Consider the following 17,617-nt stretch of genomic DNA (forward strand, 5'->3'; position numbering starts at 1 on the left):
AATATTCATAAGATCCTCTAAGTTGCAATGTCAATTAGTTACACCATTAAAAGATAAAAACATAAAAAGTTTTAAGATTTTAAACCATTAATGAAATTAAAATAAATCAATTTTTGCAGGAAATATCCCAAATGTTTCACCACAATCACATTTTGAAATCTGTTCATCAAGGAACATTAACTAGTTGTATCAGACTGTATTTTATTTCAATAGTTTCTATGTAGCACTATAATGAGAAAAACTGTATATGTGACAGGTGAAGTAAATATATTGAATTTTTAATTAGTAAATTGTGCTTATTGTCACCGTTTTCCTGATTATATATAAAAAAAACCTGCTCTAGTTATATAGGTAGCCATTACTAAAATTTGTTGTGGAGATTAAATTTTGGTTTTATTGAGTAGATTTGGCTATCACTTTATATGAAACCTCAAGTTCATACTTCAGAAATGTTATGCCTTACCTGCAGGTTTTGAATAAGTCTAATATTGGGACTTCTTTATAAATTAAAACCCAAAATAATACTTTTGAACCATATAGACTAGTGAGAGTTGCTGCTTAACCTTAAAGTTAAAGCAGTGTCACCATTTTGTTTGTATGTAAATGAGAGTTTCTGAATAGTTAAGTGTTTATATTATAGAGGATAGCAGCAACTGTAAATACCCAAGAGCAAAAACGCCTGTTGATGGATTTGGACATTTCCATGCGGTCATCTGACTGCCCCTATACAGTACAATTTTATGGGGCATTGTTCCGTGAAGGAGATGTCTGGATATGTATGGAGGTTATGGACACAAGCCTTGACAAGTTCTATACAAAGGTGTGCCATCATGGACGCCAGATACCAGAGGATATTCTTGGAAAAATTGCCTTTGCTGTAAGTTTCACTCTGTTGTTTGTATTACACTTGGATGTGTCAGTAGTTTTGCTGTTAATGTTCAAAAATATAAACTAGATGAGGACACTAATATTTGCCAGATTAAGGACTTACCAAGACACTTGTGTAAGAATATCAGAAGAGTGAAGGGATGTTTTTGGGCCCTGTGGGAGATATCTGGATCAATGGTTTGGATTTTCCTGAAGAGAAGTTATGTCATTCACCTTATTTCAACTATGTTTATAAGGAAGTATTCTTCCTGCTTAGTCCAAAGCCATTCATTGTGGTTAAATTAACATTTAAGGTAAACATTGGTTTCAAATTTCAGAATATTAAGTCAATTCTATAATCTTTTTAAAGTAATAATCCATTTTCATAAGCATCATATAAATTCTCATTTTATTATACACTGTCCTTAAATAATTTTGTAGCACCAACTATATTTATTAATTACTTCAGGAATTATTGAGCTGCCTTGCTCCAGTTTACACCCTCAAGATATCTGTTTTAAATCACAGTCAAATAGTAAGAATTATGATGGTACATAAGTAAAGCTCTGTTAGTAGCAAAGAAATAATTACTGTAATTTACTTTCAGGTATGTGGTCTTCATGGACATCCTTCAATAATTGCTAGAGCTTGTATGTAGCAACAGTTTTTCTTTCACTTTTCAGGTTGTGAGTGCACTGCACTACTTGTATTCAGAACTGCGAGTGATCCACCGTGATGTTAAACCTTCCAACATACTCATTAACAGAATGGGGGAGGTGAAAATTTGTGATTTTGGTATATCTGGGTATTTAGTTGACTCAGTAGCGAAGACAATAGATGCTGGTTGCAAGCCTTACATGGCTGTAAGTATAGCATAGTACAGGTATCATTGATAATGTTATCATATTTTTATGCTTTTGTCCTTTATGCACTAATGGTAAATATTTTAATGTCTCGGCTAACAATGCCTTGACTCTTCACTTTTCTAAAGAGCAGTAAACAATAATGTAATAACAGTTTTTCACTTATGTGTTGCTATTTTTATTTACATTACAGATTTCTGCAGTGTCGTGACATTTTGTGTTTCTTGCACTCTGTACCAACATTGCAGTGCCTAAGTAATTGAGGGTTAACAAAATTTACAATTTCAGATTTCTGGCAATATCATTGTCAAACTAAAAGAAAAATCGGAGAGAAAACTATTTAAGTAGGTTAATTTGTTAATGTTCACATTAGATTTTTTGTTAAGTTAAGAACCATGTCTTTAGAAATAAGTTAAATTATTTTAATATACTGGTATCTAGTATTGGACAGAAGGATTATATAGTCTTATAAGCATGACTAAATTAAGCAGACTGATGAAGCGATAACAATATTTGTAGGATTTGAGGTTTTCATGGTGGTGAGTCTGAAGATGGCTGTCTTCTGGGTTGTTACACCATGTAGTCTGGCAGAAATTTCCTGACATTTCAGAGGTCTTTGCTGCCTCCATCATTAGGGTGATGAGTGACTCATTGCCCTGATGTTGGAGGCACCTAGGACCTCTGAAACATCAGTAAATTTCTACCAGACTAAATGGTGCAACAACCCAGAAGACAGCCATCTTCATGCCAATATTTCTTTTCTCATACAGCCTGAGCGAATAGATCCTTCTGGTAATCCTTCCCAGTATGACATCAGGTCAGATGTATGGAGCCTGGGCATCTCGTTGTTAGAACTAGCAACATTGAGGTTTCCTTACAACATATGGGGGACACCATTTGAGCAACTAAAACAGGTTGTTAAAGATGATCCACCTAGACTTCCAGCTGGTGAGTTTTCACCAGAATTTGAAGACTTCATCAGTCAGTGGTAAGTAGTAAGTAGGTCAGAAAATTGTACTCAGTCAAAAGTAAAATAGTAACTATCAGAGTTTGACAAAATCTGTAACTGTTAGAGTTTGGAAATTAAAAAGTTTTAGTAATTCTCCGAAATGAACTAATTAAAACAATTTTTGTAATTAATTTTCCTCTTTCAAAAAATTGAGAGATATGATGATTACAGTAAGTTTTATTTTTATTTGCCACAGGAGTTGATATAACTGTCATGTGCTAATTTTTTATATATATATGTGTGTTGCAGTCTGCAGAAAGGTTATACAGCTCGTCCCAACTACAATCAACTGCTCTTACACCAATTTATCCAGATACATCAAGAGCGAACTACCAATGTATCACAGTTTGTAAGTGAAGTCCTTGATCTGTCTGATGAAGGGGTGATATAGTTTAGTTTATAATTCTTGCATCACAAAAGTAACAGTTCTGCTCATCATCATTAAACTGTACAAACATTCAGAGATATGCCCAGAAAGTTTGCCTTTTACCAGCTATCAGCTTTTGTCAACTTATGAACTGGATCACTGTTTATGGAAGAGTATTAAGTCTTTGTTTAAAATAGAAAAAATAAACATTCCAGTCATGATAGGTTTCCTGAAGAACAATGCTGTGACAATTTTGTTCATAAAAATTAAAACTTTTACATGTAGAAATTATTAACTAACTTTTGTTATGTTCTTGTCATATTTCACATGAGGGGTCTCTTATCCAGACAGGAGTGTGTCGTGTGGTCCACATCGCTTTGCTAACAAATTGTCTAAAGAGAACATGGAGAGCAGAGCATATTTTTAATTATGCTAATAGCATGATATCCCCACAGTGAATGTTACCATTTTACATGTATTTAATATGCTGCTTAGAACTTTTGATTGATAGATAGTGTGAGTGGATTAATGCATGCCCATGTTGAGATTGGGATACAGAAAGCTATACTGTTTCTGATGTTTAGAACACAGGCCTTTTAGCTAACATATTCAGGTTCAGTTTCCACTAAGCTGTGCTGGGGCAGACTTTTTCAGTTTCCTCCTGCTTTGTATTATTCCAGTCTGCTAATGTATTCTTTGCTCAGTATATCAAGAAGTTGATATGTCATTAAAATGATATGATCTGTTGTAAGTAAACATTTCAAAAACAATCCTACTTAGTTTCTTCAAAAGAAATTTAAAAATGTACTCACCTCCCTCTTATTTTTCTCTGGACCATTATGTTGGTACATTCTGTAGTTATCTCAGTCTCTGCAAATGCATTGAAAAGTTTCTTTCACCATTTGTGGAGTACCTAGATTCAGAAAACATTAAGATAAAGTTAATCATGGTAATTATTTTACTAAACAGTAATTTTCCTGCCCCTGTAAACTTGCTTATGTAAGCTGTATTTTTTGTCAGACATACTACATATTTTTTATAACATGTGTTAAGATACTGAAAAAATATTCATAATGGGGAAAGGATCTTGAAGTAGCATGGTTCAGTAAGTGAACTTCAATAAGTAAACTGTCATATTGTTTATAAAACCTTTCATGAACAGGATTCATTTTTTCTAACAGAAACATCGACTTGTACCCTTTCTTTGTTACACAGCAAATGTTTACTGTATGTTACAGATTGCACTAGCAGCAAATTATTGTACTGTTTTCCCTCATGACAATAGAACAATATTTAAGGTACAACAATTTAGAGACCATTTCATTACAGACCAAAATGTGCATAAATTCATTGCAATAAACCAGTTCACATGCTGTGAGATTCACCAGCCTTATGCCTGATATGTTTTTGCTGCCGTACAAATCAGTGATTGTTTCTATATTGAAAAGTGACACAATTTGGCCGTGGTTTTCAACCACTGAAATTTCCAGATCTCTCAGCCCCCACCTTTCCTCCTCCCTTTGGACACAGCTTTTTAAATGATGTCATCTCTGAATGTTTCTAATATAGAACAGGAATCCTATCATGTTTAAACAACAGGAGAAGTGACCACATGACTACAGAAATTTTGTGTAGGCTGAGGCTCCTAGATGGGCATGAAAACATAGTAATGGCCTAATAGCATTAGATGTGTGGGTATGATGTACAGCATTCAATAGTATAGTTCTTATTTTTCAATCAGATGCTGTAACTAAATAATTGGGTGAATTTGATTAATACACATGATTGTACTGAAACAATACTTTGAATTGATCTGTATTGGTTGATGTGCCCCCCACCCCCCATTATTGTTATTGAGTTTTGAGAGATATTTTTGTTTGCTAGGATGTTTTGGGATGCCCAGAAAACCTTACACTGCCTTTTGCAGGGCCATAATATGATTTTCCAAACTAACATTTTTGCTATTAAAATGAAACAGTGAAGAGCAAAAGGTGTTACAGTAACTTGCATTTAGAAGATATTGAAAAACAAACATGTGGAAAAAGTTAACTAAAAAATAAACTGCAATAACTGTACAAGCACCATGTTATTATATTAGTACTTTGTTAGTGTGTGTCATTATTTTTAATAAGATTAATTATGTAATTATTATTGTGTGAATGGACTATTAAAATTACTGATAAGTTAATATTTGAAGCCTGAATGTAAGTTTCTTATATTTTCTTCCTGTCATCCTTAGCAGCGTAGTCACCTACAAACTTCTTGAATTCTGACTTTAAGCATTCATTCCAGTGTCTCTGCCATACCTGGAAACACAGCTCGAAACAATTTAATGAAATTCTTTTAGTACTGTCATTACATTGCTCTGAATTTCTATAACTGTTTTAAAATTACATCCTTTCTAAGAGATTATTATTTTCAGCAAATCATGCAAGTATGGTAGATGATATGATAACGTTACAGTACTGACATTTGTTTGTTGAACAAGCATCGCTCTACCATAAGTTGTTGCCAATGTTTTGGAGGTGTGTTTCTTTTTCAGGGTAAAGCAATAACCATCCACAAGACTACAAAGTGCCACTACCAGTGGCAGCTTTACCTAAAGGATAGAACAGTGTCTTTTTCAATAAATGTAAAGTTGTCTGTAGTGCTTGACTAAGCATGGAATTAAAGCATAGCTCCACACATTCTTAACCTCAGCACTAAATATGTAGGTGAGTGGTCAGCTTCATACCCTGAGGAAAGAACCCCTGTATCCATGGGATAAGAGGCTAGGTTGGGCTCCATCCTTTATCTTCACAAAGAAGTTGTTTCTTTCATAGAGTTTTTTTGCAAAAAATTAATAAAATCACTTATAGGCAATCACTGTGAACATCTTCTTTCTTGTAAATTGTGTAAATGGAAACCAAGACAATAATGGCAAAGATGCTGTTAGATTCAGTTAAGAAAAATGTTTGCCAGTAAAAGGTAAACTTTTAAATTTACTGTATAACAAAGGTGGAGCCAGGACATTTTAATAGAAGGTTCAGAACCAAAGTAACACATTGCACAATTTTTGAGACGTGTCCAGTTGGGCCATAGTTAATGTAAACAATATAAATTTTGAACTATATTTCTGGATGCACTGTGTGTGTTTTAAAGTAAGAGAGCTGAGCTGAGCTGAGCTTACATCAAATATTACTCTGAATCCTCCAGGGTTGTTCACCTTGTCAGTGGGAAGTCCTAAAGGTACAATGGCAGTCGGGCACACAGTTTGACATTGGATGATATGAGAATAAATCATGATAAAGAGGCCACTCTCAAGTTTCTGAATTATAGTTTTGCACTTTTAAGAAAGCAGTGAACAGTAATAACTCACAAAATTTACATAACTTGCTTAAAGAGGCTGATGCTTCTGCCTTAAGTGGAGAGACTGCAAATTTATGCCCAAGACTTCAACAATACATAATTTTTCATTTCCTAGAGGAGCGTACTTCACATTTACCTTCAGGCAGGTGGCTTGCACTCACTTGTACTTATGCTGTGCTGCTACCTATGACTACATTTGTTAGGAATGTGTCAAGACAGCATGCTGACACTGGAAAAACAAAATGGGCTAGCCTTTGACTGTGGCCTTTTCTGTAGTTACATACTTGAAGTTAATTGTACACAATTTAATTTATTGTTTATAAAATTAAATTTAGCCACCATGGCAGACCTGGACGCAAATTCAGTTGTTGCCCACAACAGTGAAAATCTCAAATCTCATAGATTTAATTAAATCTACAAATCTGTTTGAAATGTTGTAGTTCAGTGAGATAATTATCAAACAATTTGCAAGGAGACCAGATCTATCATTGTGTTCTTTATTTTAGTGCATGCCAGTAATTGGTCATTTGACTGTTGTAAAGCACCACAATAAATAAATGACTTTTTAGTTATTATTTAAAAAATACCTCTTTCAACTTACCACAAACGAACATAGAAAATCGAGATCCTGCACCCGGCTATAATCACATGACAGGAGGTAACTGGTACTGTAATGCTGCTTTGAACATCATCATTTTCATAATCCCCTTCAGGAACCGGAATTGGAGACACAGCAAGTACAGACATGACGTTTTATTAGCTCATAAACAGTGAGTAGATGGCAAATCCAAGCCAACTTAGTATTGAATGGGGGGGAAAAATGGCGATCTTGTATCCGGATATCATGAAGCATTAAGAGGTATATCCTTGTCGTAAAGTTATTTTGAACATCAAACTTTTCATAGTCGCCCTACGTAACACAATAGCAACCATGATAGAACGAAAATATCAGCCATTTTCAGTGTAGTTCATGAAACAACCAAGTACAATGCAGAACCAAAATATACAAGACTCCTATGGCAAAGAATACGAAAAATAGCAATCTTATATCCAGTTATTATGAAGTGTGAAGGGGTATACATAACTCAAAATCATTTAGGACATCCTTACTCCCTATAATATGGAACCGGAATTGCAACCATGACAGTACGAAAATATCTGACATATTCAACTTCGTTCATGAAACAACCAATAGACTGCAGAACCAAACTACACATAACTTCTAACAATAATGAACACGAAAAATGTCCCTCTTGTGTTCAGTTATCATGACGTACGAAGAGGTATACAACTTGCCACAATTTCATTTTGGACATCATATTTTTCATGGTCGCTGTAAGAACCGGAAGTGGAAATACAACCATGAGAGTGCAGCAATAATGGCTTATAGGACACAATAGATAGATTGCATAATTAAGTTGTCTATGAGAATACTTATAACAAACCAGGTATAACCTACTAAGTAACTCGTGGAGCAGAGTCCTTCAAAATCAAGTATTCCCTCAGGGCAAAGCGAATGAGGCATTAAATTAACCACTCACTTCTTTTCAGTGCTGAGTTTAAGAATGTATTAAGTTACACTTTCACTCTCCCACATGCATCACATATTTAAAACACCAGCACCAACTTTAATTACATTTAGACAAGAAGACAAAGGACTCTAAACTGAATGGTACCAAGCTTTCTCCAAACTTATTCTTCTCTTAATTTCTTAGTAAATGCAGTTGTAATTTATTACTGAGATTCCTAAAAGTTTTAACCTTGCCAGATCTTCAAGCAAAAATTAGCTATTATTTTATCCTGAATTTTGGTGAGGAATGGTCATATATTAAATTTTCTGTTAACTCTTTTGTTGTTTCTTATCATATCTATTTATCAGAGAGTCATTTAAATTAGGGCACAAAGTGTTAACATTAGATTTCTGCTGTTTCTTTCCATCTTACCACACTAGAACATATTGGCCTCAGTTTTTCACAATCAGCTGAGTTACATTCATCCTACCACCATGCTCTGTTTAGCAATCAAATGTGTTATGTACAATTATTAAGCTGTTAACATACTGACTTTCAAAAGTCCTGGTTACAAAATAATACAAACATTTTCTTTTCTTTCTAGCACTGTTTACATTTTATACAGCCCAGGCCAGTGGGAAATAATCAACAGCAGTGAATATAATTATATCACCATCAATTGTAACCAGGCCCTGGGAAATACAGGCTGTAAATTACTACACCATTTTCATATTATCTCATATCCTCCCTCCCTCATGTCCATATTTGTTATAAAATGCAAACACAAAATATTATGTCCATTCTATATAAAAATGCAGATATTTAATAATGCCCCCTCGTAACCACAACATATATATGCATGTTTAATATCACAAAGGTGCTGCAGATATAATCAGGATGATATTAAATGGATCTAAAAGAAGCAGATTCTGGTTATGTTGGATGGACTGAACGGCTGACATGCATTTGACTGCAGTTAACACATTTTCAGATTCCTAATATGCAGGTGCCAGACAGCAGTTTATTTACCTATGAATTCTTGACAAAAAGAACACCACAACTTATATCCAACATTAACACACATTTGCACAAGCTTGCAGCCATCACTTTAAAAAGACAAGAACCCTCTAGAATGGTGAGTTCATTCCCAACTTTGTTCCAAACTCCAGACGGGCTCGTTTCTGGTATCTAACGTTTGCTCTGTAAACACATCAATATAATTTCACTGTAAATAGTTATAAATCATATACAGCAATTAATTATAAAATAAAGACAAGCCTATGCAGGTGCAAACAGATAGTCCATTATCTTGCTCTTAGGTTAATGAAAACAAAGTATGATAAAACATGTTACACTGACCTTGGTGACATACGAGTAACTGAAATCTCAGGTTGTGAAAGTGAAATATAACAGCGTTCATATGGTTTTAACCTTTATTATATAAAATTCACATGTCTTTTATTGTGAGTAAAAACTGTTCCCCAGATACTGTATAACCATATGCATATCAGATGAGTTTTGAGTTCTATTTATCCAGTGGCCAGGCTCACCCCTTTGTAGGGACAAGCTAAAATAAGCCAACAATGGCCTGAAAGTTCTCACAAAAATATATTTGAAAATTGAAGAGGTCACTGGTAGTTCCAGGAGCAATCTTCTACAAAGTCACAGAGGAATACAATGTGTGTGTGCATGCAGGACAGATTATCACCAATGCCAAAGCAACAACAAAATCTTCAAACAGCAAAATCAAGGGACCCAAATGTTTGTACTTCATTTTATGGGAATATGTTATATATAAGAGCTATCTATAGTTATTTTGCAAGCACAGTTACTTTAAAACTTACTTGATTTCTTCTTGTTTCACCAGTTCATTAATTAAAAAGATGAGCACTGATGACAGCAAGCCAAGAGTCAGGACATACCAGGGAATGTGTCCTACACCAAGTTGTGTTGAGCTGTCATCACTACACAGGGAGATTCCAGTATACATAATCTGCAAGCTTATCCTGCAGAGGTAAAATATAAAGTGTGATATGCAATGAAAAGAATATATATAAAAATATAATTTATATATCCTCTGCTCTTGCAATGATTGTCTGACATTATTTCTTGTTCATTATGTTGTTGACTTTCATGGTAAAAAATATTCCTAAACTAAATAGAAATTTTTTGTTGCATGCAAAATCATGCTATATGTTATAGATGGAACAGTTCTGTGCCTGTTGTAACAGTTACATTTTTCATAACATTTCACAACAACAAAAAATAAATACATTTGTTCATATAAGGTTTAACATGAATACTGGTTAAAACAGAGCCATATGTCCCACTTTTCTTCACTACCAATGAAATGTTATGAATCTGAAAAAGTCATGCATTGGACATATCAGAATTTAAAATATCCTTACGTGATAATCACAACCAGTAGCCAAACCCTGTTGTGGTGTGGGCTTCTATGCCAGATTGAGTACTCACGTTCCACAAAGCTTATTGATATGGTCACTGAAATGTATGAACAGTCTGTTAAACAAACTGCAGGCATAACAATACTGATCACTGTTACCATCCTATCAATTTAAGTTCATAAATGTGTACACACATTTAACCTGCATATTACAGTTCTTAGTCTGATACATGCTGTAACCTGTTCGACTATTTTATATACAAATGCTAGTCTTGATGTTATTTTGTATCATTCTATAATATCTCCATTATTACTTTTAAATCTCTCACATCATTACCAATCCATTGCTAAGTAACTAACTCCATGGAGAAGAATCCTTTAAAACTAATAGTTGCTCAGCTATTCCAGAAATTCCCCCTTTTATATAACACAGAGGTTCCCAAAGTGTGGGGGGCGCCCCCTGGGGGGGGGGGTGTTGTTTGTATGAAAAACTTTTTTTAACGAAATATGGAGAAACATTTTTAACAGCCTTCGCTTGATTGAGGCACTTCAGCAGTGGTAGCCATCAAAACAAAGTATCGTTCTACGATGAACCTGGAAAACGACCTTACAGCAGTCATTTCAAAACTCCAAACTCAGTATGATAAGTTATGTTCACAGAAGCAACCACATCCATCCCACTAATCCAGGTATGAAGCATATATTACGGTTTTTTTAAAATTAAATGCACTGAATAATACATATTAAATTATAAAAATTTATACTCATAGCTAAATTTTATGTCAAATCTGTTTGCTTGCACTTGTTCTGGAAGGGGGCATGAAATTTATGAAATGTTTTAAGGGGGCGCAAGGTATAAAAGTTTGGGAACCTCTGATATAACATGAAGGTTCCCTATCATATTTTCTACCAACCTCCATAGCTAGAGTCTATCCTCCACTCCACTCACAACCTGAGGACACATGCTTAATATGGTATACATATATAAATAAGAGTAATAATACACATACAGGTAAACCTCGATTTACGCCGGGGATGCATTCCTGGACGAACCAATGTAAATTAAAACTTTTTATAATGTAAATCAATGGGAAGTGAATGATATGCGTTCCCGGCACCCAAACATTGACGACCTAAGTTCCTCAAAATTGACTTTGCCTTATCTGTGATAGCAATTTCAGTCAAGGAAATGTTTTTTTCGATTCATGTTATCCACCCATAGCAACAGTAATTTCTCCATTCTTACTTCTGCTATAACTCACTTGCATTGCACTTACTCTCATAACCTGTTGCATTGACTGTTTTATTTTATATGAATTTTTCATTATGATAGTCACAGTGGAAGGAGGCAACTTCATACTTCTGCACACATTACGACGGGTATCACCACCTTCTATTCTATGAATTACGTCCATCTTATCTTCTAACGCAATAGACCTACGCATCTTTTTAGCAACACATTCACTTCTCTTACCAGACATGGTGGCTCTCCTACAATTTATAAATATAGAACAGTTGCTACTGCAGAATAGTGGTCGAACAACAACACAAACACGTTTAGCACATTCAATGTGTCAACAAGAAGCAAACTGGGCGCATTTTTTCCTTACTCCCTTATGAGGCTGAACGCAATTGACTCACCGTGAAGAGTGACCAATGCTCATGTGACTGTTGCGCAATGTTGGCAGATTTTTAGGAGATTATCTCGCAACTACTTAGCAATGAGTGCACAGGTGACTGTATTTATAATTTTTATTCAAAATCAGTGATGTAAGAATTATGATTTAGTATAAGAATCAGTATGAGAAACATTGTAAAACGTTATAAATAATAGTAAAATTTTTTTTTTTCATTTTTTGACTTGCTGGTTTCAAAAGCGGCTTTATTTTGAATCGGCGCAAATTCAGGATTACCTGTATATGTATTATTATTACAGCAAAGTTGACAAATTCTTGGAAGTCATGATGGCAGACAAGGTTTGCAATAAAACTCACAGAACTGACTAATGCTCCAAGTACAGTCAGTATACAACAGACAACACAGTACAAAGGTGGTATGGCAAGCAAGGCTGGAAACATATGAATGGTTTTGTTAAGCAAAAATTCAGTATTTATACTTTTTATATACACACACATTAAAATGCTAAATACATTCACAAAAATTGTCTTACCAAAATGGAGCACTAAAAGCGCAAGTGCTGCATGTTGTGATGTAAGCAAACTGTACTGATGTCTGACCCAGCCTCCCCACAGTTCTTGTGGAATGCTGATAGATGGCAAGGGATACACCATGGTGCATGTTGTGTTTGTACTGACAACTATCTCACCACAGAAACAAGATAGTGTAACAGCATAAAACAGTAGAACTATGAATACAGTTGGCAGGAACTTAGAACCATAGCACCACAGCACAAACATAGAAACCTGTGAACACAGGCAATGGTCAATAACAAATTAATCATGTGTGTATAACACTTGAAATAGTACATTAACTACAAATACAAATGTTTGTGTAGAAAATAATGTTATAGCTAAAAGAATAAGTTTGCTGTACTGAATATGGTTAAAGTAGTAATTTTAATGTAATATTCGATTATGATCAACTTAAAACTTGTATTAATGCTATCTAGCAGTATATAATCATTCATAGGTTAATGTACCTATAACTGATAATTTTTTCAAAGTAAAAATATATCACTTTATTGAATTATACTTTCTACATCCTTCCACGGTAAAGAATTAAGAGTTTTCAGAAAATACTATGAAATACATGTATAAACATTTTGTAACTTGAGTATGAAGCCATGAAGATGTATGGGGGAGCGCAGGAAAACCTCCACACATTCTTGCATTCTTAATATAGACACTAGATGGAGATTACTGATTAGATTCCCACAAGAGCCACCTCACAAAACATCTATTATCACCATAATAAACAAAAATGTGAGCTGTAAAACATAGATTCAGAATCAATTAGCAACCATCCATATGTAAAAAGTGACTTGCCTGTGAGTTAACAACACACTGATTCTTGCCAGTAGCACGTTGCATGACTTGTGGGTCAGTTGAGTTGGCAACCAATGAGAGTGAGAGGAGAGGAACAACCAAGCATACCAACCACAGCACAGATCCTGTTGTGAGGACGGGTGGCAGCATTAGGAAGATCCCTAGCACCTGTACTGCACTCACTGTCACACCACAGCACACCCAGAACTGTACACAGTTCCACACACATTGCATGTAATGGCGTGACTGTAACACAGGCACACAGACATGCTGAAATCAGATAAGCTGGGGAGAAAGAAGAAGTTTTGAGAACTTCTGAAGCCTTCTTCCCTTACAATGCTTCAGCCTGTATGGCAAAGCTGGCATAAACTATAAATGAATATTTTGCATGATCTTCACTTATACAAATTCCAACTACATGCAATTTGACCAATATAACCTCAAAATTTCACACTTTAATTATGTTTGTAACTATTAACAAATAAGAATATTCCACAGAGAATTTGTAGATACACATGATGTTGTTGTTTCTTGGCATTACAGCCCTGTTGTGGGTTTTTGCCGCCTCCTTTTTGGAGGTTTCTTGGTCTTGGTCGTGCGTGAAGTAGTGAGTGACTAGCCCACTGACTCTGCACAATTTCTACTCAATCCTGATTTGACTACCACAGCCATCTAGCAGTTAATCAGGAGACTTTTGGGTGAGAAATGGACGCTGAATTTTGCTTACGAAACATCTCGTATCATGCTCGTAAGGTTCTTTTATATGCCATAAATCTACAACATGGGACCGCCAGCTTTACTTCCCCTCCAAAGGAAGTTGTGCTACGGATTTTTATCACCCTTAAAAATCCACCAACCTCGGCCAGGATTGAACCCGCAAACCTTGGGTCCAATGGCACGCTAACTACTAGTCCACCGAGGGCGACAGATACACATGTAGATGAATTTTATATACACTCAACATGAAATAGGAATAATAATCATTACTAAATTAAACACAAGTAACTCACCTCCAAGATGAGGTGGAAGATTGAAATAGGATCCTCCCTCCGAAAACTGATGGAGCACGCAATGGAGTTGAGACTGCGACTCAATTCAACAGGTGATGGTCCTTGATCAGGTGTAGTCTCTTTGAACACGGCCACCTTCTGGCACACTTGTGGGTACAGAGGCTCTACTGCCAAGCTACAGAGGAAAATGCACTATAACCCATATCCAAGAAAACAGACAATTAGGTATCCAAAATATATAACAGAAATATTCGTGTCCAGGTTACTGAACCATCTCAGCAGTCTAACTCTATGAAGCAGAGTCCTTGAGAAGATGATACCTTCTGGCTTGTTCTGATTCAGAATTAATTGTGAAATAGTGAATCCTGCAGGCAGTTAGTAGGACTCCTTCGATGGGCAAATGGTTCATCACAAAGTATCTATTTATACCACAACAAAGAAAAACATAAATATACATTCATGCACTGAGCAGGAGAAAATATGGATACAATTCTTTATCAGTGTCATAATGTTCAAGAGCATAGCTATTTAAACATTTATAATTATCATGAACTCCACTTCCTATTAAACCATCTCACCTAGCTACTAGCTGCAAGAATAAAATGATAATTAATTAATTAATATCTCCATGCTTTTATACCACTCTTCAATTCTTCATATGGTATATAAAAGACACATGGTGCACAGATTTCACGTCTCTACAGTGAATATTGTTTCTGGCAGTCAGCAACTTGGGGGAGTAAAATTATACTGAAATTTCAGACATGACCAGGACCACTGATTTATCAACTATAGCAACATGCTACAGTTAGCAAACATTGGAATTTCAGAAAGAATATGAAGAATATTGAGTACCAACTTTATCCACACAGTAAATTTTCAAATGGTGAGCTGAAAGGATACAAGAAAAATATGTGTATATTTCATACACAATATCATACAACTGCCCTCTGCAAGGTTACACAGACAAACTTGTCTGACATTATGCACTCGTACTTACCTTGCATCTGCTTGGAGAAAGATAGCCATGTTGTCTGCATTGGCAGAAGAACCAATGACACAGACTACTTCCCCATACTCTTGCATGATATGAAGCATTTCTCGGGTCACAGAAGGAGTACAATCAGTGAACAGTGATACTAATAAAGGGACATTATCTATCTGCTCTAGGTGGGGGCGTATCTTGTCAATCCCTCGGGGCAGCTTTGCCTGAAATCACCACATTTATGGCTGCCAAATCTTTCAGTTTTTGGGTATTAAGTACAGATGATGGATAAACCTTTCTCATGCACATGATTTTATGATAATTAAAATAACTGGTGAGCTAGTGGCAGTTCATCTGAATTACACCATGAAGACCTGAATGAAAATTTTATGCATGTTAACTAGATATGACAAGTGTATGCAAGACTGAACTCAGTAATAAGCAGTGTAAAGTTATGGTATCCACAGTGATCTTCACATTCAAATTAATTATACCACATTTATGAAAAATGGCTTATTCTGAGAAAATATGTTAATAATATAATATTTATCTTATTGCGATTTATACCTAACTCCACAAATCACAGCCCACATTACTGCTACAGAAGCTGACCCACACAGATACACCCATTTCTTTTATGATCCATTTTATTATTACCTCAAATCTATATTACAGTCAGTCTTAGAGATAAGTAATTTGAGCTATTGACAGCATCATTAAATAAACCACAAATAAAAGTATCCCAAGACAAATACAATAATTTACTCTAAGTGCCTGTTCTAATCAGTCAATACAGACCAAAGTCATATTTTGTAAACATATCTTTGGGTTCAATAAATGGTAGGAATTTTTCACAACTAGCTATCAACTTCTCAAAAAAGAACTCTGCTCAAAGGAGTTCCATTGTCTTGTCTTGTAAGTATGGCCAATCATATCAACAGGATGCAAGTAAAATTATTGTTTCAAAAGGGTTGCAGCCCTAATAGGTAATACTATTTGATCACACAAATGTTACAACTACCTGGTATGTGGAATGGTAATTAAAAACAGAAGTTTCTGTGTCTGCTAATTTGATCTAAAAACTGCATTAAAATTTGTGGTTACACACACACACATTTTCCATTGGTGTAATAGTCCAAACCTCTTTAAAAATAGGCAATAGTAATGTGTTAGTAAATAGATCAGATTCAAGTGAAATTACTGTGTTCACAACTAACAACTCTCACCCTGTTGGACATGATGAAATTGATAGGTGCACTCTGCTCAGTACTGTCTGTGAGACAGCTGAGGGAGCGCCATGTATCCTGCTGAGAAGTAAGTTCCATGCTGTGTACCAGTACACTGTCCTGACTTTCCCCATGGCTTTGATGATCCCTGCTATAATAAAGGCAGGCATTACTACAACAACACAAGTAGCAACATATCAGACTTTTCATGGTTTTTTGGTCCCTGCAGGTAAACGCTCTGATAACATCTTCAAATTTGCCAGAAATTCCTCCTCAGTTCAAATAACTTCACAGCACAAAGGTATCTTCTCATTTCATTAACTAATTAACAAACATTACAGTAGGAGAACCCAAAGGTTCAACAATACATGATCTTGGAAATATATACAGAACTGAATTCAGGTACTATTTTTTAACAATGTGTATAGTTTAATAATGGTATGTTTTATTTAATGTAGTCACCTGTGGTTTACAGTGGACTTGTTGAGCAATGATTCATCAGTCCAGTCACGTGTCTCTTCTTCAAACTTTACCTGAGAGAAGTCCAGATTGATTGCACTCGGAGCAGAGAAACTTAAAGCACGAGAGTTCCCAATGTTACTGCTACAAGAAGAACAAAACATTGTTAATACTCTCCTCAGAGACAACAAGATTTTTCAGAAATGTCTTAATAGTACTTCTTACACATACATACATAATATGATAATATGATATGTTTATTGGTTTACAAAACTTTTCAGATGTACAATTAGATAACATATATGACTGGGTTTCTCTGATTTCTGCCAGATGGAGTATGTGGCTGGACATAAGGTGGGGATTTATCACATATAAACCTTCAAATGGACGAATTTTCTATACCAGTTCAAACATCCTGTGTACACTTTGACTGTAAGAACTAACATTTCAGTCATGACTGCACAGGGCAATGCACACTGAGGGAGTACTTTGAACTCTTACATTATCATAAGAGAATGATATGAATAAGGAGGAAAATCTGTCACATACACAATTTAGTATAA

The 17,617-nt window shown here is 35.2% G+C and overlaps 3 protein-coding genes and 1 long non-coding RNA gene across 16 annotated transcripts in view; 2 read left to right on the forward strand and 2 right to left on the reverse strand.

Annotated features, from left to right (window-relative positions):
* Positions 1 to 5,302, forward strand: part of lic (dual specificity mitogen-activated protein kinase kinase lic) — a 7,712-nt gene extending 2,410 nt beyond the window's left edge. For both annotated transcript variants that reach the window (XM_022079991.2, XM_087342600.1), the window contains exons 5-8: positions 641 to 877; positions 1,551 to 1,730; positions 2,501 to 2,718; positions 2,989 to 5,302. In XM_022079991.2, coding sequence (XP_021935683.1) covers positions 641 to 877; positions 1,551 to 1,730; positions 2,501 to 2,718; positions 2,989 to 3,130 — 777 coding nt within the window. In that variant the 3' untranslated portion in view covers positions 3,131 to 5,302. The remainder of the gene's footprint in view (positions 1 to 640; positions 878 to 1,550; positions 1,731 to 2,500; positions 2,719 to 2,988) is intronic.
* Dgkepsilon (diacylglycerol kinase epsilon) overlaps positions 1 to 7,241 on the reverse strand; it is a 22,107-nt gene extending 14,866 nt beyond the window's left edge. The window contains exons 1-3 of one of the 3 annotated variants that reach the window (XM_022079989.2): positions 7,056 to 7,241; positions 6,591 to 6,683; positions 3,919 to 4,019 (exon numbers count right to left, since the gene is read on the reverse strand). In XM_022079989.2, coding sequence (XP_021935681.1) covers positions 3,919 to 3,957 — 39 coding nt within the window. In that variant the 5' untranslated portion in view covers positions 3,958 to 4,019; positions 6,591 to 6,683; positions 7,056 to 7,241. Of the gene's footprint in view, positions 1 to 3,918; positions 6,070 to 6,590; positions 6,684 to 7,055 lie in introns of those variants that run through there. The other 2 variants (XM_022079990.2, XM_022079982.2) reach the window with 2 other exon arrangements.
* On the forward strand, positions 7,234 to 10,645 carry LOC110837642 (uncharacterized). 4 transcript variants are annotated; one of them, XR_015533581.1, is made up of 3 exons: positions 7,326 to 7,902; positions 8,006 to 8,126; positions 8,570 to 10,645. It is a non-coding gene; the product is annotated as an uncharacterized LOC110837642 (long non-coding RNA). The 4 variants fall into 4 exon arrangements; XR_015533583.1 differs by lacking the exons at positions 7,326 to 7,902; positions 8,006 to 8,126 and adding an exon at positions 7,234 to 7,313; XR_015533582.1 differs by lacking the exon at positions 8,006 to 8,126.
* Positions 8,962 to 17,617, reverse strand: part of l(2)k05819 (transmembrane protein 94-like protein l(2)k05819) — a 27,175-nt gene continuing 18,519 nt past the window's right edge. For 4 of the 7 annotated variants that reach the window (XM_022079973.2, XM_022079969.2, XM_022079972.2 and 1 more), the window contains 9 exons: positions 17,058 to 17,198; positions 16,596 to 16,746; positions 15,385 to 15,593; positions 14,385 to 14,559; positions 13,375 to 13,620; positions 12,540 to 12,792; positions 10,374 to 10,467; positions 9,810 to 9,971; positions 8,962 to 9,165 (listed from right to left, as the gene is read on the reverse strand). In XM_022079973.2, the coding sequence (XP_021935665.2) occupies positions 9,093 to 9,165; positions 9,810 to 9,971; positions 10,374 to 10,467; positions 12,540 to 12,792; positions 13,375 to 13,620; positions 14,385 to 14,559; positions 15,385 to 15,593; positions 16,596 to 16,746; positions 17,058 to 17,198 (1,504 nt within the window). In that variant the 3' untranslated portion in view covers positions 8,962 to 9,092. The remainder of the gene's footprint in view (positions 9,166 to 9,809; positions 9,972 to 10,373; positions 10,468 to 12,539; positions 12,793 to 13,374; positions 13,621 to 14,384; positions 14,560 to 15,384; positions 15,594 to 16,595; positions 16,747 to 17,057; positions 17,199 to 17,617) is intronic. The other 3 variants (XM_022079970.2, XM_022079976.2, XM_022079971.2) reach the window with 2 other exon arrangements.

The sequence above is a fragment of the Zootermopsis nevadensis genome, unplaced genomic scaffold (assembly GCF_977971745.1).
Source record: "Zootermopsis nevadensis isolate Lab colony 2312 unplaced genomic scaffold, Znev_1.0 Znev_ptg000003l, whole genome shotgun sequence".
Lineage (NCBI taxonomy): Eukaryota > Metazoa > Arthropoda > Insecta > Blattodea > Termopsidae > Zootermopsis > Zootermopsis nevadensis.